We start from the raw sequence: 24,324 nt of genomic DNA on the forward strand, positions 1-24,324 counted from the left end.
CTCACCTCAGCCTCCCAAAGGCGCGGGATTACAGGCTGAGCCACTGAGCCCGGCTTGGGCTGCCAGATTTAACAGAAACAGAAAATATTCAGCTAAATTTGAATTGCAGGTAAACAATGCATACTTTTTAGTTTAAGATGCGGTACACATACACGAAAACATTACATATTGGTTATCTGCCATTCAGCCATCACTGAGATCTGCATTTAACCTGGCAACGCTACGAACAAGGTGTCATGCAGGTGCTGAATGAAGCACGTGTGCACTGAAAGAAGCATACCCCTCACTTCTATTACCTGCCCTTTTGCTGTGAAGTCTGACTACTCATGCTTTTGTCACTTGGGAGAGGAGGAGGGGCAGGGCCAGCTGACCCAGGCTGGAGGCCTGTTCATCCTGCTTACCTAACTCCAGACCCGCACACCTAAAGGTCTGGACTACCCTCACTCTCAGACAGGACCAAATGCATTGAATAAACACTAACCAGCCAAATCTCCAGTTACCCAGACCCTGAACATTGAAGTCAGTTAGCTGGCCATCTATATTCATGGGAAATTGGAAGATGGGCCTTAAATCAAGGCTTGATTCCTTTGTGGAGGAAAAAAGAGAAAGAAAGAAAAAGAAAATGTGTGTTGGGGAGATATAGTCAGTACGCAATTTTGTCATTTGTGTTGTGTATGTGAATTATTATTATTTTTAGGTTCTTTTTTTCCCCAATACATTTGAGGGATGCAAATATTTTTAAGAGAACCCACCCCCCCCAACCCATTCACATTGTACCCAATTTTGTCATGCTAAAACTAACTTTATGAAGTTATTTCCTTACAAGTTGGAGGAATGGCAGTAGGAACAATAAACCAGAAAGAAAGAAGAAAGCCAAAACACCAACTTCTCCCCAGACTTGTATACAATGAAGACAACCTCCTCCCCTGAGTTGGGGCACAGGTTTCTCAGGGATTGCTGGGACCAGATTTTCCAGGGGTTGACCTCTGCTGTGATGGGAAGATGGTGGGGAGAAAAGAAGGAGAAGGAAGGGAAGGAGCCACAGAGCTACAAGAGACCATGGAGGGGAGAGGAGTCCAAAGTCAAGAAGACTAGAAAGTCCTGGAGGCAATTAGACTGACTGCTGGTGAGAATATGTGTCTTGGCTGTCTGGTTCGGCACGGTTACACCCTTGCATGGCACAAAGTTTTTTTGTGTCATGGCACCAAGATTTTAAAAAATTAATTAATGAATTCCTATTAATCATCTCTTTTTCTCTTCTTGAAACCTAAAGCTAGGACTGTGACCTCTTTCTACTTCTTGATATTGGCATTTTGAGTGTCTCCCTAAAATCAAGAGGACCATCTATTTTTCTTAACAGCATCATACAGTTCTTATAAAATCAAGCTTTAATCAAGTCAAAAAATAAAAAAAGCTGAAGACAAAGGAAATATGTGACTACATATAACACTATTGTGGTAAATATGTATAAATATGTACATCTCTATACACGTGGGATATACACTCTTTGTTATGTAGTCTAATAACTTCTGAGTTGCAGATTTGTAAATAATTGACTAAAGATGAATTACAGATGGCCTTGCCACTTCATAACAGTTACAGGGCCCCCTGGGCAAAATTCAAAGGAGAATTTTGTTTTCCTTTGGTATGCATATGAAAAATTCCCAGATTGCATCATTAGGTTATCTTATTCCATTTAGACTTGCATGCTAATTTAATATCGCTGCCCTTTTCTGCTGGTGAAATGTACGTATCATGCCAGGAGGTTCCCTAAAAAGATCCCACAGTTTTCAACTCTGGTGGCTCATTAGAATCACTTCGGGAGTGTAAATATACACACTCTGCATTCCTGAGACACACCCCTGACCAAGTGGATTGAAACCAATGGGAGTGGGTACAAAGAATCTGTATTTTTTGAAAAGCACCTCATATGACATTAATGTGCAGCCAGGTTGAAAACTACTAACATCAACCTATGTAACAAGAAATTATCTGGCTCGGTTGAGGCAGGGCTGGAAGGGTAAGGTCAGAAGGGGTATATGGGAAGAGGGAAGCTTTGTAGCAAGTTGAGTGACAACAACCTCAGATGGGTCACTCAGTAAGGTTAAAAGAAACATCACAGGGTTAGGATATAGACGGACATCAGAGGCTTTTGCTCCCTTAATACCAACAAGAAAAAAAAAAAGACAAAAGTCATATTTTCCTCTCTAGAGCTATCAAAGAACAAAGGCTGCAGAAAGCCTTGATGAACTGAATTCCAGAAAGATACGAGTCCTTTTTAGCAGACTGGACATTGTATAAGAAAGGAATGAAGATAGATCCATGAATATTATCTAAATTGAAGCCTAGAGAATAAAAGGCCAAAAAGACTAATAATTATTATTCCAGTGACATGAAGGGCAATATGAAGCAGTGTAACATCTATATCATTAGAGATCCAGAAGGAAAGGAAAAAAAGAAATAGGGCAGAAAAAATATTTAAAGAAATAATGGCCACAGTATGTCCAAATTTAATGAAAAACTTCAACCCATTGATCCCAGAAGGTCAACAAACTCCAAACAGCCTAGACACACAAAACCACACCTAGACCAACAAAACAAAGCTTTGAAAATAAAAGAAATAGAAAAAATCTTATAAGCAACTAGAGGTGGGGAGAAGCTTACAAATAGGGAAAAAGTCAGAAGAATGGTGACTGTTTTCTTATAAGAACCAAAAAAGCTAAAAGGAGCTAAAAAGTCAATAGCATGCCACCTTTAAAGTGCTCAAAGAATAATAAATTATCAGCCTAGAATTCTGCATATATCAGCTGTGTCTTTCCAAGGAATAAAAAAGGAGAAATAAAGATTTTCTCAGAAAACAAAAATGTCAGGAATCATTGCTAGCAGACCTGTTCTGCAAGAAATATTAAAAGTTATCTGGGCAGACTCAATGTGGTGTTTTCAACAGTGTTGAAAATAAAATAAATGGAGGTAAAATAAAATTCAATTGTTCTTATTTTTAATTGCTCTAAAACACAACTATATAAAAAGAGTAGCAACGCATTGTATATTTATAGCATATTTAAAATTAAACTGTATGACAACAATAGTGCAAAGGATAGGAGGGAGAAATTGAAAATGGATTGTTTAAGGTGCTTGCACTACATGGGGGAAAGTATAGTATTATTTGAAGGTAGTCTTTGATTCATTAAAGATGTGTATTGTGAATCCTGGGTCAGTAATTCAAATGTTTTCAAGTAATAAGTCAATACAAGTGATAAACAGAGTTCAATTCACCCAAGAGCAAGCAGAAAAACTGGGAAGAAAGAAAGATAAGCAGATGGAAAAAATAAAAATCAGCTATCACTTTAATCCAAACATATCAATAACCAATTTAAATGCAATTGGTCTAAGCATAGAAGTTAAAAGGCAGAGATTGCCAAATTGGATCAAAAGGCAAGAACCTATTATATCTTGTTTACAAAAAATCCACTTTAATGATATAGATAAAATAGACTTCAGAACAAAGAATATTTTCAGTGACAAATATAAAAATTAAATAATGGCAAAGGAGTCAATTCTGCAGGAAGAAATAACAATCCTACATTTATATAAACCAAAAAACCCCAGCACAAACCCTCATAATCCTTGCAGCTAAAACTAGAAAGAGAAATAAATAAATTCATAAATATAGTTTGAAATGCCAACCCTATTCTCTTAGTCACTGATAGAACAAGCAGACATAAAATCTGTAAATATATGTATGTACAATCTGCAGAACACAATTAACCAGTGTGATCTAATCAACATTTATAGAACTCTCCTTTCAACCACAACAGAATGCACATTCTATTCAAGTGTATATAGAACATTGTATATACTAAGCCATAAATTTCAAAGAATAGAATCCATACAAAGGATGTTCTTAGATCATGACAGCACTTCTAAATAATTCATTCATGCTCTAAGACACAGATGGAAAATCTTAAGAAAAATGTTAAATGACTTCTAACTAAATGAAAATACAACATATAAAATCAGAGTAATGAAGCTAAAGCAACGCTTAAAGAGAAATTTTAGTTAATTGATTATATTAGGTAATAAGAAATATCTCAAAGCAGTAACCTAACCTTTCACCCTAAGAGAGAGGGAGTGGAAAAAGAAACGCAGAGGGAAAGAAGGAGGGAGAGCGGGGAGGGAGAGGAAGGGGGGAAGAGGGAGGGGTAGAAGGAGAGAATGTGAGAGCAACAATATGTAATTTTAACCAAAGCAACCAGGAAAAAAAAGAGAGAAATAATAAAGATTGGCGCAGCCATTAGTGAAATTTACAACAGAAAACAATAGAGAAAATCAATCACATCAATTACTGAAAAACCAATATAATTCATAAAGTTCTATTCAAAATGATGCTGGGGAGAAGAAGAGAGAGGAGACCCAAAATATCAGCAAAGAAAAGGGGACAATCATTACTGAGCCCACAGACATTAAAAAGATGATAAGGGAACAACCAGTACTATGGCCAAAACCTTGACAAATTAATTGAAATAAATTAAAAACTACTCAAGGAAAAAAAGGTAACATGAAGAGTCCTATATAGATTAATCTACCCCTACAAAAGCTTCTAGAACTAAAGTAAATAATATTCCTATTACTAGAAATAAACAACTGTTCCCCAAAATAGGTTCAATACTTAGGTATAAATACAATAAAATATGTGTAGAATTTTTATGTTGGAAACTACAAGACAGAAATCAAAGAAGGCCTCAATAAAAGGAGAGATATACAGTGTTCATGAAGTGAGAGACTAATTTTAAGAGTCCAATTCTTCCCAATTTGACTATAATTCAATATAATCCCAAGAAAAGTATTGGCAATCTTTTTTGTAGACAATAATATGATGATTCTAAAATGCATAAATAAAAGCAAAAAAGGATTAAGAATAGCCAAAACAATTCCAAGAAAGAACAAAGTTGGGTGTGGTTCCTTTCACCCATGCCAGCTCTGGTACATGTCTCCTTTTATTTTCTCCCTTCTTTCTCTAATAAACTTTGTTTAAAAAACAAACAAATAAGCAACAAACAAACAAACAACAAAGTTGGAGAACTCACACTATCAAATTATTTCAGGATAAATCAAACTTAAAAGCTATCAAATCAAATCAAAATTTAAATCTATTGCTCTAAGACAGTCTTAGATAATAAAAAGAAAAGTAACAGACTTGGAGAAAATATTTGCAAATAACAATATGATACCAAAAAAGTCTATCCAGAATATGTAAACAGCTCTCACATTCAACAATAAGAAAACAACAACACAGTTTATTTATTTATTTATTTGAATTGGAATCTCACTCTGGCGCCCAGCCTGGAGTGCAGTGGCATGCTCCCGGCTACCGAGCGCAGCCTTGACCTGATGGGCTCTGGCGATCCTTCCACCTCAGCCTTCCAAGTAGCTGGAACTGCAAGTGTGCACTACCACACCAGGCTAATTTTTTATTTATTGTAGAGATGCGGTCTCGTCAAGTTGCCCGGGTGGGTCTCGAACCTACGGGCTCAGGCAATCCACTCTCCTTGGCCTCCCAAAATGCTGGGATTACAGGCTGAGCCACCCAGCCTGGCCCCAACAACTCAATTTAAAATTGGGCAAAAGATCTGAACAGACCACTAAAGAAGATATACAGATGGCAAATGAGCACACAAAAATATCATGAAAATTATTAGTTATTAGGGTAATAAAAACATAAAACTACAAACTATTGAATACCTCTATTAGAAAGGTCGAAAATAAATAAAAATAAAAACAAAATCTGACAATAACAATGGCTGGCAAGAATGTAGAACAACTGAAAATCTAATGCATTACCAATGAAAATATAAAATGATACATCACTTTGAAAAACAGTTTAGCAACTTCTTATAAAATTAAACACACACTTATCATATGATCTAGCAATCCTATTTTTATATATTTGCCCAAGTAAATGAAAAACTTATTTTCACACAAAAACTTGTAGAGGATTGTTTATAACAATGGTATTCAGAGTTGTCGAAAACCAGAAACAATCTAGACGTTTCTCAACAGGTGGATAGATATATAACTTGTGACACATCCATACAATCGAATACTACTCAGCAACAAAAAGTGAGAAACTACTGACTCGCCCAGCAACACGAATGAACCTGAAATGCATTTTGTTAAGTGAGAGAAGGCAGACCCAAAAAGCTACATATCATACAATTTCATTTATATGGCATTCTGAAAATGTAAAAACTGTAGGAATGTATGAAAAACAGGTTGCCAGGGGTGAGAATGTGGGGAGAAGTTGACTACAAAGAGACAATACAAGGGAATTTTTAGGGTGATAGAATGATTTGGGGGAAATTGCTAGAATAAATCTTGTAGTACTGGATTGGAATGAGAACTATCATAAATTCATTTTTAAAATTTTACTATATATACTCATAGATTCATATAATTCCTATCCATGTCTTCTGAGAGGACTAGAAGCAGTGGTACACCAGTAGTAGCGAACACACCTTGCACCCAGATTTTGGTCCCTAAATATTATTTCCCATAAAAGGAAGCAAGAATTCAAGGACTGTAGCCGGAAAAATACATGACCCTGAAGTAAATAGGAAAAAAGACAACTCTTCTATACAGAAGAATTTCTCTCTCTCTCTCTCTCTCTCTCTCTCTCTCTCTGGGTGTGTGTGTGTGTGTGTGTGTGTGTGTGTGTGTGTGTGTGTGCGTGCGCGTGCGTGTCTGTGTATTGAGTAACAGAAAAATCATTATTAAAACACCACAGTAATAATTGCTGCAGGTAAGATCCATGGATGAATGCTTGAATTATTAGCTGTGACTTTAAGGAGAAATAGAAGGCTTATATAGCCTCAAAGTATTTCTTTCAAAATATTTGTTAATTACTGTGGAGGTTTTAATATATTGCCACAAATACTTTGACACTCCTCCTCCAGGAGGTAGCATTTAATTTCCCTCTTCTTAAGTATAGGCTGGACTTAATGACCCAATTTTAAACAGAAAGGGAGAAACATAACTTTTCAATGGAGAAATCTAACTGATACCACCTTGACTAAGTGATCGAGGTTAACGTCACTAGTAATAAGACATATTGACATAATGTATCCAGACTATAATGTGATTAAAAGGGCACATCATTTTTGTGCTGTGCTTCCCAAATATTCATAACTTCAGACTGATTGGTGAAAAGTATCACACAAGTCCAAACAAAATACGTGGCCAGTATACTTCAAAATTGGTAAGGGAATAAGAAAAAACAGTAAAAGACTAAGACATTTTTATAGATTAGAGGAGATTAAAGAGACCTGACAACTAAATGCAAAGGTTTATCCTGGATTGAGAGTTTTACTTTTTTCTCTAATGTTTTTGCCTCATATGAGTACTAATACTGGCCTCATGAATAAGTTAGGCAGTGTTCACACTTCTTCTGTGTTTTGGAAAGTTGATATTACTTCTTTAAATGTCTGGTAGAAATCTCCAGTAAAGCTATCTGGACCTAAGGTTTTCATTGTGGAAAGTTTTAAAATTATTACTCCAATCTCTTTACTTGTTATAGATTTATTCAGATTTTCTATTTATCCTTTATTAAGTTTTGGTTGCCTCTTTCTGGGACTTTGTCAGTTTCATATAGGCTATCTAATTTTCTGGCCTATTATTGTCCATAGGAGTCTCTTACAGTCCTTTCTACCTCTGCAAGTTCAGGTCTACTACCTGATTTCAAGACTTACTATAAAGCTATAGTTATAAAAATATCTTAGAGAGGACACAGGAATCACTAACTGTAAAAAAAAAAAAAAAGATAAAGATAAATTCAATTTAATCAGTATTAAACATTTTCTGCTCACCAAAAACGCTATCAAGAAAATAAATAAAAATCATGCATTTTATTTTAATGTATGCAAATGAAACCTCAAAAAACATTCAGAAACATTTTAAGTAACGGATGTTGGATATAAGTGCTTTGAATTTTCTTCCAGGTGGCGTGGATTGATCTTAGTGTTGTCACCTGGAGCTCAGTCTGCAGGACTCAGTGTCCATGCACCTGAGGAATTCTGGCATTCCACTTCCCGGCCTTGCGTGCAGAAAGAACATCCAACCCTCCCCAGCCAGACCAGCAGCACACCAGATATGCCAGGGTCTCCCAGATTACCATGTTTTTATAAACCTGAGCACCAGCTTCCCCATCAGTGTGTCAAATTCCAAGCACACGGCAATTCTGAGTTATTCAAAAATTAATTATCATAATTAATTTTTCACACCGAGAGGCAGAATTGCATATGTAGGTAGGACAGAACACAGGATAAGCCCAAAGTTTGAAGGTCTCTTCCCAGTTCCCCTACTCCCACATCCTGTGATCTTAGGCAAATCCCTAAATTTCTTATCTTTATAATGCAGGGTTGGTGATAATAGGACACTTAACTGCCCAGACAACAGCCTTGCACTTTGAGGAGGAATCGCTGAGGGACAGAGCTGAAAGTCTGTGGTAAAATGTGAATTTCCATGAGTACTTACGGTACTATCACCACGATTTCATTCAAAACCCTGACTCTTTCCACCACCTCCACTGCCTCTTCCACCAAATCCACATGCATCAGGACCTATTTCTGAAAACTTTACTGTAAATTAGAGTCTTTATCAGAAGGTACAGAAATTTTGACCATTTAATTCTGTTACTTTTAGAATCTCTGGAGAAATTGTTCCACATTAATGCCAGGGCACCACACGCCCCTTGAGAGAGCAAACCCCAAGAGCCATCTCACCTGCTAACAAAGGTCAAGGCCAGCACTGTGGCCAGGTGAGGCATCAGCCGCAGGGTCTGTGTTTGGTGCTCGATGATCTTCACCTCTTCCTTGGCTTTGGGCCCAAATTGCCTCCGGCTAAAGAAAATCAACAGACACGATTTTTACCAGTAGGCAACATTTTCAGAGCTCAAAGTGCCTGCCTTTCAAATAACGCAGAATAAAGAAACTCGAGCCCCCTAAAATGTGGTAATGGCAATAAGGCATCCAGAGTTTCTGAAGAAAGTCCAACAGGAAGCTTTTTTAGCTCTTCTATGGCTTAACCTTCCCACCATGGAATATTTTCAAAGCAGCATATCCTCTCACACACAGAGTAATTTTTACTCCTTAACATTTACATGACATTTTATAGTTCCAAGTGCCCTATGATCATTAATTATTCGGCTTTACTAAGTCTGTGACATAATTAATAGGACAGGAGCGATACCCTAGATCATATTTCAAAAGGACATTCTCAACAAGGAGGGCGACGTTAACCCCGGTGCTCCTGTCACATTCACAGGCAGGTCATTACTTTCAGCCTACCTAAAGCCCCCTGCGATTCTATGTGGAGAAGGTGTTCTCCACATCCCTCTCAATCCCTGGGCCCTCCAGATAGCAGCTACAGTGCACTCTGAGGCAACTCTGCCCGGTGAACTAAGGCTTTCCTCACAGCAATTTATAAAGTGGTGCGGGAGGTCCCCACAAGCAACGCCCAGGGACAAATCTCATCTCGCAGAATCCTGATGCTGCAGACTGCAAAGCGCCCAGGTCTTTTGTAGAGGTCATCCTCTGCCACATGTGGCCGGATGTGACACCATTCCGCTTCTGGTAACATCCTGTCTTTGAATGGCTCTGAGCTTAACATTGATTTCTGAAAGATGATTTCACACACAGATGCACGCACACACACATGCACGCACACACACATGCACTCACACACACATGCACTCACACACACACATGCACACACACAGTGCTACATTATCAAAGAGTCAGGGCAAACTTGTGCTTCAGACACCAGTGTGGCGAGGATATCCAGACACCAGTGGGGCGAGGATATCCACCAAGCACTCAAAGAGACAGAGGGAAAGGAGCAATCATTTAAAAATGTTTAAATTTGATAGACTTTCTTAAATATATTTTCTTTGTTTTTTTTTTTTTTTTTGAGTTGGAGTCTCACTCTTGTCGCCCAGGCTGGAGTGCAGTGGCATGCTCATGGTCACCGCAGCCTCAACCTGCTAGGCTCAAGGGGATTCTTCTGCCTCAGCCATCCAAGTAGCTAGAACTACAGGCGCATGCCACCACGCCTGGCTAGTTTTTGTGATTTATTGTAGAGACGAGGTCTCACCAAGTTGCCTAGACTGGTCTCAAACCCCCAGGCTCAGGCAATCCTCTCGTCTCGGCCTCCCAAAGTGCTGGGATTACAGGCTGAGCCACCGTGCTCAGCCCATATATTTTCATATTGTTTTGATTGTGAAGAAAAAGAGGCATCATAATCTTTGAATTGCAGAAGGCACCTGGCATTCACAACTTGGCTCTGTCCTATGGGTGGTGAGGACACACACAACAAGCACACGCAGGGACAGTCGCTCACAAACACTGTGAGCACAGGCTTGTTTTCTTAGAGCACAGATGTCCCTAGGCACAGTCTGACCACCACACGGATGGTTGTCCAGGAACACAACCTCACTCTGCCTTGCATCCATGCCTGCCTCTCCTCCAACCACAGCAGGGCATGCTTCCAAACCAGAAGCCTGCCAGTCTACAGGGAAACCTCTCAGCTTGTGCTGGATCATGATGGAACCTACCAAAACTCACAAACCCAATAATGATGTCATCATAATATTAGGTCATTGCTATGGACTGAATTGAGTCCCCGCAAAATTCATATGTTAAAGCCCTAGCCCCATTGTGACTATTTGGACATAGGGCTTTTAGGAGGTAATTAAGATTATATGAGGTCAAAAGCGTGGAGTCCTAATCTGATAGGACGGGTGGCCTTATAGAAGAGAGATATTCCTCTCTCTTCACATGCACTGAAGAAAGGTTATGCAAGGAGACAGCAAAAAGGCAGCCATCTGCAAACCAGAAAGAGTAGATTGCATTTCTGGTTCTGGTAGACAAGATTTTAGCCACAGTAACCATAGATAAAGCTACAGTATAATCACAGCATTTAAAAATGGAAGTTAAACGAGTGACCAGACACCGAACCTTCATTTTGGACTTACATCCTCCAGAACCGTGAGAAATAAATTTCTGTTGTTTAAGCCACCCATTTTATGGCATTTTGTTCTTGTAGCCTGAGCTGATTAATATGGTCATTTTACAAATTTCGTTTGTTTTCTATGATGTGGGAGCAGTTAACCAAAAAATAAAAAATAAATAAAACACAAATTCCATTTGTCTCACTCGTTTAACTTCCATTTTTAAATACTGTGATTATACTGTAGCTTTATCTATGGTTACTGTGGCTAAAATCTGGTCTACCAGAACCAGAAATGCAATCTACTCCTCTGAGGGACATCTGAATGTCTGCTCTATGCCCAATACCACACACCAGGCATTGGGCATCCACCAGGGTCAAAGGGCCGAGTCCCAGACACTGAGCTCACAGCTGTGGACACAGAGAAGACTCAGACAAGGTGGCGGGTGCAGAGAGGGCCTTGGGCATGGTCATATGCACCCACCCTATGTCAGTCACCAGCATTTCACCATGTGCTGCCAGAACTTCATTTCTGGACACTTTTTCCACACAGCGCCAACAAAAGAAGTGATCAATCCAACACCTTTTAGTCTGGGTTTTGCTGAAGCATAGCTACAACAACAAAACAACTTTAAACAGTATCCCATCAAACGTTCTGATTCTGAGTGTGAAGTCTTTGCCTTGGCCAGCAGGCATTAATTATTCGTCCAATACATGAAAGAATGAATGAGTTTTACAGATGAGAAAAGCACATGATACATAGGACAGTGGCCCACTTGAGACCTTGGGGAAGGTCTTTGGATGCTGGAACTGACCCCTAACCAGTTGGGCCTCCGTTTCCCAATGTAGGCAAACCTGGTCGTGGTCTCATTTCCTCTTTCACCCTCTTGGTTCAATTGAGGTGACAGACGAAGAGCAGAAGGAGGCCACCAAGCGTCCACATGGCTGGCCTCATGGTGCCTCTTACTGTGCTGATAGGGAAGAGCTATCTCCTCCTGACCCAATGCTGAGTTGCCAGAAAATTTCATAAAAATTGGGACATTTTGCAAGAATTGAATTTCCCGTCCTTCTTTAAAAATAGGAACATCTGGCAACCTTGGGCCACATTCCCAGGATGTGACCTGCCGGAGCTCAGAGGCACCAAACCCTTCGGTCAGGGCAGAGCTGTCCTCTGGGGTCCCCAGAGCCCTCTCCACTCACTGACATGATCTGCTAGCCCAGAATTTTCACCCTTGCCAGAATAAATTTTTCTCATCCAGAATAAATTTACATCAGCATCTTAACTTGTTAATTACGTACTGGACTATGATGTACAGCCAAGCACAGGCATTCTACACGAGTCTATGAATTTATTAGGAGAACTCCCAGGGAGCAGAAACAGCTCTGACCAGCTCAGAATATAATCCGAATGCCTCAGCTTGGCACTCAAGAGCACACTTCGGCCTCACGTGAGTGTTCTGCTTTTCCCACTAAGCCCCTTCAGATGTTCTTCTCATCCCAGGACTCTGTCCAAGCAGGGCTCTCTGCCTGCCACCGACCTCACCCCTAGCCACCAATGTCTAAGTGAACTCACTTTTTGCGGCTCAGCTGAGACCTCTTTGATTCTCCCCTCCTCTTCACACACCCCTTCACAAACCAAACAGAAACAAACTAACCAAAGCAGGAGGCCACTTCCCAGAATGCCCCGAGCATCTGTGTCTCTCCCAGTGGCCCAGCAACCTGCCCTTCCGGGCTGGTACCGTGTGCACCCACATTAACCATGTGCTTCTGACACTTTACCATCTGGGGGTCTTACTGATCCTGAAGGGAGGGAGGCTTGCAGGGTCAGCTAATCCCTAAAGATAGAAAACAACACTCCTATGAGTGAATTTTCTGAATGCGAACAAATCAACCCAAGGCCCACACTCCCCTGCTATCTGGCTCTTCCCCTCAGGGTCAGTATTCCTCTGCTGTAGTCTCCTCAGAGCCAGGTTGCAGACAACTCAGGCAGATTCCATGCTTCAGAACCTTCTGAAATTAGCCAATCCTAAACCTGCTTACCTGTGTTGCCAGTTCCCTCCTGCAGAAACCACAATAAAGGCTCTTGGCCACATTTCCCCCGTCTCCCTCAGCCTCTTGGCCAATCCTGTGCCTGGCTTATCCCTCCTCTCATGAACTCTGAGTACTGAACTATCTTTCAAAGGTTGTCGTCACTGATCTGCTGGCCTCACCATACTGTGTAATAATCAAACCTTTATTTTATTTTATTTTTATTTTATTTTATGAGCTGGAGTCTCATTCTGTCGCCCAGGGTGGACTGCAGTGGCACACTTATGGCCACTGCAGCCTCGATCTGTTGGGCTCAGGCGATCCTTCCACCTCAGCCTTCCAAGTAGCTGGAACTATAGGCATGCGCCATGCCCAGATATTTTATGATTTATTGTAGAGATGGGGTCTCACCAAGTTGCCCAAGTTGGTCTCGAATTCCTAGACTCAGGCAATCCTCTTGCCTTCACCTTCCAAACTGTTGGGGTTGCAGGTGTGAGTCACTGCAAACCTGCATTTTAAAACAGTACATGCTCCATTCAGGTGTACTAGCCTGGTCTGGTGTAAGTGGCCAGGTAAAACGGGGGAAGGGACAGGAGGGCAGATGAATGTCCTGCCAGTAGCACACCGACTTCTCCACCCCTCTTCCCACTTCTCCATGGAATGTTTGCTTGTCCCTAGATGCGCTAAAAAAGAACCAACTCTCAGACTCTGGAGTGCTGAGGGGGCAGTTAAGAGGAGGGGCAGTTAGGACAGGGATGAAAGAGGAAATGAGAGGAAGGAACCCACCCCCATGCCCAACACCCCACCCCACCACCGTTTTGTTTTGTTTTGGCCAGGGACAAGAAGGAAACAAGCAGGTGTTGCAGAAGGCAGGTCCCACCCAATTCCTTCTCTCCCTCCCTCTGGCCCAAGATTCTGACAGTCCTCAAACACTGAGTGGGGAGTTTGCCCTGGCTTCTTACCCATCCAATGTGCTCTCTGGCTTCTCCAGGGGGAACGTGACACTAAAGGCTAATGACGCTTCTCCCACCCGGAGATGCAGTCAGAGGTGAGTCCTGTGACAGCCACCAGCAGCCCAAGTGGGTGGCCTGGCAGCAGCAGAGAAAGACAGTCTTAAGACCCAGGGTCCCAAGAGGGCTTGGCCTGTGCAGGACCCTGCCCTGCCATGCTGTGGTCCCAGGCCCTGTTAGCCAAACCAAGGGTCACGACAGTCCAGGCCCAGCCTCTGGTTGCCCGCAGACTGTAATCTCTGCATCTGGGCAGCAATCACCACCTGCCAGACATTTTTATTGTTCCAGTTTATGATCTATTTGGACACAAAATCTTCCTGTCCTTTTTCTCCACTAGGCCACTACTTTTCTTTAAAAACACATATAAAGGCTATATTTTCCCCTGTAAACATAATTTTTGTTTTAGTACTTTAAAAAATGTCACTTCATTCTAATTTTTCATGGTCTTTAAAAACAATGTGGTCCGTGTTGAACACAATGATATCCATGTGAAAATCAAGTTGGGCTTTGGAGAGAGCTGCGAGTGATGCCATTTAAAATTATAGATTTGAAGTGGTATTTCTGGGTTCCAGTGATTCCTAAGGAATAGAGGAAACATTTATTTGGGGTTGTTTTATTTCATTTCCACTCAATTTTGAATGCGGCTGCTTAGAGCAACATTCGTGGGATGTGACACGGCTATTAATCACCCAGGCAGCTACTGCGGGCGCAGCCTCTGGGGAGCCCGCGCCGCCTGCCTTCCCCGCCCTCCCTCTGGTCTCTTCTCCCAAAGGAGGCCAGTGACCTACTAAAAAGATAATTACTTCACATGTTTCCTGCTCTGCAGCATCATTGCATCAGTCTACTGTGAATGGCATCCAGTAACGGTGGAAGGAGAGGAGCTTTGGGGTTGAACCTGTGCCCTTGACTCTGAGATGTTTTGGAGTACATGCTGATTCTCAGGCCTTCCTGCAGCCAGAGAGAGTGGGGATAAAATCCTCCTTCACTGTCAAGGTGCTGACCTCTGCAGACAAAAGTTCAGATCCTTCCTGGGCTCAGGCCACATTCCTTTGTGACCGTTTTCCTTCACTAATAACTCAGCCACAGGCAGGATTCAAGGGAGCCTGTAAGTGCCTGGCAACTGGACCACTGCACCCCATTCCAGGTGGCCCCTGTAGAGACCATCCAACTTCTTAGAGAGGCCTTAGAGGGGTCCACCTGCCCCTGTTCCTCCCCCTTCTCTGGGGATGCTCCTGGAAATAGACACTAAGAGGGCAAATATTTTGCAAAGCAGAACATTTTAATATCACCACTTGAACTCAGATTTGGCCCAGCTTCTCAGTCAGGATGTAAAAATTTGACTTCTTATTGTCAAGCAGTGTGTGGGAGTCAGAAACCCTGACCCTTTTTCTTGGAGGATTCAATTACACAAGAGTGGGTCAAACCCATCACACTACAGTTCACACCTATTTAAAATAAACACCGAGGGGCCTGGCAGCCTTTCTACTGAGTTTGTTCTTATCCTCTCTGGTACCTCATCCCCAAGCTTCATCACTTCTAGCCTCCCTGAGGTCCAGCTTGCAATTGTGGAAGGGATCAGGCTGCACACAACCCCTGCTGGGTTTTTGTTTGTTTGCATATGTTGAATGTTCAGTGGTTTACCTTTTGGGCTCTGAGCAATCCTACATGGAAACATTTTGACATGTTACATCCACCATGTTTAGGCTATCATTCTACCAGTGCACAACTTTTTTTTTGGAGGCGGAGTTGGAGTCTCACTCTGTCGCCCAGGCTGGAGTGCAGTGGCACCCTCACGGCCACCGCAGCCTCAACCTGCTGAGCTTAGGCAATCCTTCCATCTTAGCCTTCCAAGTAGCTAGAACTACCGACCCACGCCACCACGCCCAGCCAATTTTTGTGATTTATTGTAGAGACGAAGTTCACCAAGTTGCCCAGGCTGATCTCGAACCCCCAGGCTCAGGCAATCCTCTCACCTCGGTCTCCCAAAGTGCTTGGATTATAGGCTGAGCCACTGTGTCCAGTCAACTTTCAATGTATTTTTAGAGGAGAGAGAAGAGTTGTGCGTGTTTGTGTGCCTGCATGTGCGCATGTGCATGACACAGAAATAAATACTGATTTAATAGTAGCCTTGCTCTGATGAAATATACAAAGCAATCCCAAGATAGAGTTCTTAAAGTGCCTCTCAGATCCTGCAGAAATTCCAATAAATAACTGTTGTACCTTTCGAATGTCTTTTTTTCTCCCAACCCTAAGCAGTCTATCAATTCACCCACCCCAGAATAAATGATTCTGTGATGAGTTGTGATGAGTTCAACTGTAATAACAATGTTTAAACATGGGACTGTTTTAACTGCTACAGAAAGAAACAGGGATACATTGCTTCAGTGTTGGTGTCACGAAGTCTACATAGAGAACAGGGCCAAAGCTCCCAGTTGGCCAAACCTGCAAAACCCTGCAGCACACAGTCTTCACATTGAGTGGGTCATTTCTGGCCAATGCTACAACCCTGACTGGCAAGGAACAGTAGGTTTACCCTAAATCTGAGACTGGTCAATTCCAGGTTCTTCTCTGAGTCTAATTACACAAGCAAAAGTGGATCTAACCTATCACACTGTGGTTCACACCTATTTAAAATAAACACCAACCCAGCTGCCTCTCTACTGAGTTTGTTCTTGTCCTCTCTGGTACCTCATGCTGCCCATGGGGTGTCTGGGACCAAGTCAACAGCATATCCTCACCCACATTACAGGAGGTGAGGCAGAAAGTAGAATGGTCAAAAACTTAGGCCTTGGATCAAACATAGTTTGCACACAGACTCTAACATCTGCCCCTGTGTTATCTTTGGCAAGTTACACAAACTCTTTGAGCCTCAGCTTCCTCAACCATCAACTGGAGTTGATAATGACCTTAAGGACTAAGGGGGAGATGGCACCATGCCCAACACATAGCAGGTGTTCAAGGCATGGCAGGCATCATCATCATACTCATTGTCACCACTCCCAGAGCCTCTAAGGTTACCTGCTGTTCTACTCATCCTTGATGTAGGAGAATCATTTTAAATTGCTCCCCAAAAAAGTACTCTTTTTTTTCTTTAACCCAAACAAAACACTAACTTACTCTTTTTGCTGTTGTTGAAAGAGTTTTAGGGTTAAGAGAAAAGTCTCTTCCATCCAAGCTTAAATTAAAGACAATGAGATTTTTGAGAAAGAAGAAAACAGCTAAGTCTACTGATATGTTAGAAAAAAGTGTGTGTGGTGTGTGTGTGTGTGTGTGTGTGTGTGTGTGTGTGTGTGTGTGTGTGTGTCGTAAATCTTAACAGCACCTGTCCCTTTTATGTATCAAAAAAATATCAGGTAGGCAACCCCCTCAGGTCCCCTCCCACTGTGGGAGCTTTTCTGTCCCCTCTCAATAAATCCTGTTTTCTTTAAAAAAAAATTAAAAATAAGTTTTTAAAAGTCAGTTAATTTTCTTTTCCCAGTAGATACAAGTTGGACTAAACAAAGCCGTAGAAGGGAGTATGGGCAGAGCTTATCAGAACATCATGTTGCCACAGAAGACACAGTTTCCTTCCAGAGTCAATCAATCAATCCTGGAGAGGAACCTGAATGATTTTTCAGATGGTTCCACACAAAGGAAATGCATTTATTTTTCAGAATTACAGCCCTAGTAATATCTGTGAGTGACACTGTGGTTAATGTTACTTGTCAGAACTGTGATACCTTGAGACTTTTTTTTCATTGTATACTATTGAATGCAAAACAAAATTATGTGAGACATGGCGCCATAAATTATAGCTGAGGCTGCCTGGGGTGGGTTAATGATTTCACTGTTTAATTATTCCCATATTTTTTTTAATGGCATGGGGAAACACCTTCCATCATCAGTACCACTGCAGGGAATCAGCACTTCTTACAGAAGCCCCAGGACCTCAGCCATTAGAGTAAGGAAACAAGAGGGCCAACGCCTTTGAGAGCTAGGCCTTTGCACCTTTCCCTTCCATTCTAGGGCAGGTGGAGTCTGTGTGCATCCTGCCTTCCCAACAGCCAGCTAGAATCTGCTGTCATCCTGGAGGCAGCAAGCCTGACCGCCATGTACGGGCTGTGAGAGGGAGACAAACGCTGAGCACCAACTCTCTCCAGGTTTCCCCATCACTGCCTTTGAACATCATGAGTCAATAGTCAAGTAATAAAGTGTCCTTTAGAGTGTACATTCATTTCTTAATGCTTCAGGTTGACTTTAGACTGCTCTTGGCAATGGGAATTGCCTGAGCAGCTTAAGAGCTGGCCGTAACCTCCACTTCCCCTCTCAATCCACAGCCTCAGCTTCCATAAGCTCTTAAAACAACACTCGAATCTTTCAGTCCATAAACATAACATGTCTCTCCATTATTTAGATTTTCTTTGATTTCTTCCATCAGTGTTGTATAGTTTTCAGCATAAGTCTTATGTGTTTTGTTAAATTTGCACCTAAATATTTTAGTTTTAATGCACAATTGTAAATGATACTATTTTTTAAAATTCTGATACCCTTATGTTCATTACTGGTATATTTAAAAAACTGATTTTTGCAGGTTTATTTGTTTATCCTGTGACCTCGTTGAACTCACATCTAGGACTTGTTTGTAAATATCTTGGGATTTTCTACATAAACAATCATGCCATCTGAATATAATAAAAGTTTTATTACTCTTTTTCCAATCTATATGCTTTTTATTTTATTTTCTTGCCTTACTGCACTAGCTACAACTTCCAGCACTATACTGAATGGGAGTAGCAAAAGCAGAAATTCTTTCCTTATTCCTGATCTTAGGGAGAAAGTAGTCAGTCTTTTATCATTAAGTGTGATGTTCACTGTACAATTTTTATAGGTGATCTTTATCATGCTGAGAATGTTCCTCTGTATTCTTGCTTGAATGAATATTGTTATCATGAATGTATATTGAGTTTTTCAAATGCTTCTGTATCAATTGATAGGATTATGAGATTTTGCTCCATTAACCTGTTAATATGGTAGATTACATTATTTTTTGCATTGTATCTCTGGCATATTCCCACTTGGTCGTGATGTATAGTACTTTTTGTATATTGCTAAATATGATTTCCTATTATTTTGTTAAGGGTTCTCTGTCTATATTCATGAGAAATATTGTTTGCATTTTCCTTTTATAGTATTGTCTTTATTTGGTTCGGGAACCAGTACATGGCTAACTTCAAAAAATGAGCTTGAAAGTGTTTCTTCAACTTCTATTTTCTAAAGCAGTTGTATAGGACTGTTGTTAATTCTTCTTTAAACATTTAGTAGAATTTTCCAGTAAAAACACCTGGCTTGAAGATTTTCTTAAGAGTTTTAAAATTAGGAGTTCAATTTCCTTAGTAGTTGGAGGGCTATTCAAATTATCTCGCCATTGAGTGAGTTGTGGTATTTTGTGTCTTTTGAGGAATTGATTCATTTCAAATTTATTTCATTCATTTTCAAATTTATGTTGATCAAGTTGTTCCTAATACTTTCTTATTATCCTTTTGATGTTCTCAGTGTCTGTAGTAAGAGCCTCTGTATTATTCCTGATATTAGTAATTTGTGTTTTCTCTTTTTTTTCTTTGACGGTCTTACTAGAGGTTTGTTGATTTTATTAATCTTTTCAAAGATTCACTGATATTTTCTATTGTTCTGTTTTCAATGTCATTGATTTCTGCTCTTTATTATTTCATTCTTTCTGCTTTCTTTTGGTTTATTTTGTTCTTCTTCTTTTAGATCCTTGCTATAGTTTTAACATATACCCCCAAAATTCACGTGCTGGAAATGTAATCCCCAGTGCAACTGAGTTGGGAGGTAAGGCCTAATGGGAGGTGCTTAGGTCATGAGGGCGTACATTAATGCTGTTATAAGAAGGCTGATGGAAGGAGCTCACTCTCTTTTACCCTTTCTGCCCTCTGCTTTCTGCTATGTGAGGAAATAGCATTCTTCTCCTCTGGAGGATACAGTAGGAGGGCCTTTGAAAGATGCTGTTGCCTTGATCTTAACCTTCCCAGCCTCCAGAACACTGAGAAATAAATTTCTGTGTTTTATAAATCACCCAGTCTGTGGTATTTTATTATAGCAGCATAAAATGAAATAAGACAGTTCTTAAAGTGAGAACTTAGATACTGGTTTCAGGGTTTTCTTCATTTCTTATGTATGCATTTAGTGCTATAAATCTCCCTCTTAGAACTGTTTTAGCTGTGTTCCACAAATTTTGATATATTGCATTTTCAATGCCATCCAGTTCAACTTTTAGAAAACATTTTGCTTGAGTTCCTCTTTTTACTGTGGGTTATTTAGAAATGTGTTGTCTAGCTTGCAAGTGTTGTAATTTTTCCTATTATCTTTGTTACAGATTTCTAGTTGGAATACATTGTGATCAGAAAACTAAACTCTGTGTGACTTAAATTTTTAAAAATTTGTTGCATTGTTTATGGAACAGGATATGGTCTATCTTGGTAATTTTAAGTGAGTATTTGAAAAGAATACATATTCTGCTTTTGTGGGTGGAATGTTCTATAAATGTTTATTAGATCCTATTGGTTGGTAGTGTTGAGTTTTCTATATCTATGCTTTTTTTAAAAAAATCTATTTCTATCAATCGTTGAGAGGAGGATACTGAAGTCTCCTATTATACTCGTGGATTGATGTTTCTCCTTTCAGTTCTATTAGTTTTTACTTCACATATTTTTCATACACATTTAGGATTTTGCATACACATTTAGGATTGCTATATCTTCTTGATGGATTGATCCTTTTAATCATTACTGAATGAACTTTCTGTCTCTGGTAATTTTCTTTGCTCTAAAGTCTACTTTATATGAAATTAAAATAGTCACTCCTTCTTTTCTTTCATAAATCTTTGCCTTTTTTTATCCTTTTACATTCAACCTGCCTACATTGTTATATTTCAAGTAAGTTTTTTGTAAACAGCTCTGTTTTTTAACTGAATTGTGTGTCCACTTGCATTTAATGTAATTATTGATTATTTAAGTCTGACACTTTAAAACTGTTTTGTTTTTTATTTCTCGGTTTTATTTTTCTTGCCTTCCATTTTTAAAAATTCCATTTTGATATATCTAGAGTGTTTCTGAGTATATCTTTTTGTATCATTTTTCTAGGACTTGCTCTAGGTATTACATTATTATCTACATAATTCATCAGAGCCTTCTTGTGTCAGCATTTTACCAGCTCACATGAAGTATATATATATATTCCCTTTACCCTTTTCTGTGTATAATATAATTGTCTTAAATAGTTCCTCTATTCATTGAGAACTATATCAGCAGTGTAATAACTTTTACTTACTGTCAAACATAATTTAGAGAACTCAAGAGGAGATGGAAAGTCTATTGTATTTTGCTATTCTCTTGCTTCCTGAGGAACTTTGGTGTTCCAAGATTCTTTCTTTTATTGTTTCCTTTCTGTTTGGAAAAATGTCTTTAGCTATTCTTTTAGGATAAGTCTGCTGAAGACAAATTCTTTTGGTTTTCCTTGATCTGAAATGTCTTGATTTCCTTTTAATTCCTGAAGGCTATTTTTACTGGATATAGAATTCTGGCTTGATAGTTCTTCCTTTAGTGCTAGAAAAATGTCATGCCACTGCTTTCTGGCATCTATGATTTTTGAAGAAAAATGTTCGATAAGTCAAGCTCATTCAAACCGTTCTGGTGTCAGAGACTGGTTCCACAGAAGACAATTTTTCTAAGGACCAGGGGAAGGGGATGGTCTCTGGATGATTTAAGTGCATTACTTTTATTGTGCACTCTATTTCTATTATTATTACATTGTAATACATAAGGAAATAATTATACAACTCGCCATAATGCAGAATCAGTGGGATCCCTGAGCTTGTTTTCCTGCAACTAGGCAGTCCCATCTGCAGGTGATGAGAGACAGTGACACTGAAGTGTGTTGCTTATGTTCTGTCTACTCCGTAATCTCATTTTGGTTGCTGTCATCACAGAAAACTCTGCTTCACAAAGATAGGATGTTGGAAATGGAGGCAAGTTTTTCAGTGTTTTTGTTGCAATCTCAGGATATTCTGCCTTGACTTTAATGCAGACGTTTGGAGATTTGAAGTTGTCTCAAGCATACTTTTTTTAATACATATTTTTTATTTTAAAATTGTGGGGTTCAGTTAAGGGTTAGGTATACAAATATGCATTGTGTAGGTACCCTTGTTGATGAGGTGTGCCCCTCCCCTGTCCCCAGACAGATATTGACTTCCTTTAATCCCACCTCCCTTCCCCTCCCTGCCCCCACATAGTTTCCCACCACTGTCAATTCTTTTCTTATGGTATTATGGTAGTTGCTCAAGGTCCGCTTATGAGTAAGAACATGTGATACTCAGATCTTTGTCAAACATACGTTTAAGGCCATTGTCATTTACGATCTCAAGCAATTGATCTTCTTCTAGCATGGACAAAGTTGATTCATCTGGCTTATTCACAGTCACAGAATGGTTGCGAATCCATTCCTTCACAGTTTGAGGATCTTTTGTGGTTGGGAAGTAATGCTTAAACTCTTTTGAAAGCTGAGATAAGTGATCATGTACCAGCTGGGAGAAAGAAGGCCCTGGCTCAGTCTCTTTCAAAATCACTGCTAATGTTTTAAACATATCAAAAATCCCAATGTTCACTTATCACCCCCCATAATTCCATTTTGGCTTTATCTGTCGACTTGAACACAGCTTTCATTCTCCCCTGAAGTGACAGACTGAGATGGTGAGCAGGTTGAATATATCACACAAATAAGCAAGTTTTGTGATCCATTCTGTGTCACTGAAATGTACTGCTAGTGGTGACTAATTTTCTTTTTCTTTTTCTTTTTTTTTTTTTTGAGTTGGAGTCTCACTCAGTCGCCCAGACTGGAATGCAGTGGCTGCTCCCAGCCACTGCAACCTCGACCTGCTGGGCTCTGGCGATCCTTCCGCCTCAGCCTTCCAAGTAGCCGGAATTACAGGCATGCACTACCATGCCCGGCTGATTTTTTTTATTTATTGTAGAGATGAGGTCTCGCTGCCCAGGCGGGTCTCGAACCCGTGGGCTCAGGCAATTCACTCACCTCAGCCTCCCAAAGGCATGGGATTACAGGCTGAGCCACCAAGCCCGGCTAGTGGTGACTATTTTTCTAAAAGAGATCTCTGGATCAGCTCTCATAATTCAAAAATTCTGGCCAGTGATCTATCGTTAGAAAGTCATCTCACGTCTGTGTGTAAGAGAAGACGTCACGGAGCTGCACAAACAGATGTGAGTTAAGGGCATGTACTTTAATGTGGTTGATAATTTTAATCACATCCTGAAGAACACTATCAAGTTCAGGTGACATTTTTTTCACTAGCAGGCATTTCTCTATGGATAATACAATGCACAGACCAACATTCAGAACCAACCTCTTTGACCCAAGTAGTGAAACCAGAAAGCTGCCCAATTGTGGCAGCCACTCCATCCGTGCATATGGCAACACAAAACAACCACTTCAGTTTTTCTGCTATGTAATCATTCAAAGACTTGAATTGTTTTGCAGCTGTGGTATTGGTTGGTTACAAAAGTGCAAATAACATATCCTCATGCACCTCCTCCTGAAAAATATATTGCATAAAAGCAAGCGTTGTGGTCAATATCGGTAGACTTGTCAACCTGGATTGCATACTATGACTCATTAATCCTCTCTAAAAATCGTGCCTGAATATCCTCTGCTATTTCATCAATTCATCTAGTTATGGTGCTAGCCAAAGAGGAGCACATGCCACCTTTTGAACGGCAGTTCAAAAGTTCACAACAAGTGTCCTTAGCAGCAGGCAGGTTCAACTCTTCACCAAAGGTAAAGGACTTCATAGCTTTAGCAATGCAGTTAACCACTAAAAATGATGCTCTCAGTGCAGACACATTTGATGAAGTGATGGTCTTCAATAATTGCTTCTATTATTCATATTCAGGGTTTTTTTTTTCTTTTGAAAAACTCCAAAGGCTTATCTTTTAATGCAGGGTGCTTGGTCTCCATGTCATGAAGCAGATTCGAAGGTTTCATGCTTCATTGGATAGCCACTGGCCACATGTTATACAAAGTGGGCTTGGAGACTGTGAATCACCTGTTGCAATGACTCGAAATTTAAGTAGGACTCTTGGTATTTTCTTTTAAATGCAGTTTTCTTTTTGTTGTCAGTCTTAGAGTCTTCTGCTCTCTCATCATTGGGTCTTTCTCCCTTTTCAAAGAAGCTCTCCATTGACATTTGTTTTTTACTCATTTTGGCTAGGGTTAACTT

The 24,324-nt window shown here is 40.2% G+C and overlaps 1 protein-coding gene across 1 annotated transcript in view; it reads right to left on the minus strand.

Annotated features, from left to right (window-relative positions):
* The window catches only part of ACOXL (acyl-CoA oxidase like), a gene marked incomplete at its 3' end in the record, with an annotated part of 406,243 nt that overhangs the window by 190,704 nt on the left and 191,215 nt on the right, over nucleotides 1-24,324 (minus strand). The window contains exon 11 of the mRNA XM_021710927.1: nucleotides 8,778-8,894. Within this exon, the coding sequence (XP_021566602.1) occupies nucleotides 8,778-8,894 (117 nt within the window). The remainder of the gene's footprint in view (nucleotides 1-8,777; nucleotides 8,895-24,324) is intronic.

This window comes from Carlito syrichta, unplaced genomic scaffold, assembly GCF_000164805.1.
Source record: "Carlito syrichta isolate Samal-C Ts95f unplaced genomic scaffold, Tarsius_syrichta-2.0.1 Scaffold301652, whole genome shotgun sequence".
NCBI lineage: Eukaryota > Metazoa > Chordata > Mammalia > Primates > Tarsiidae > Carlito > Carlito syrichta.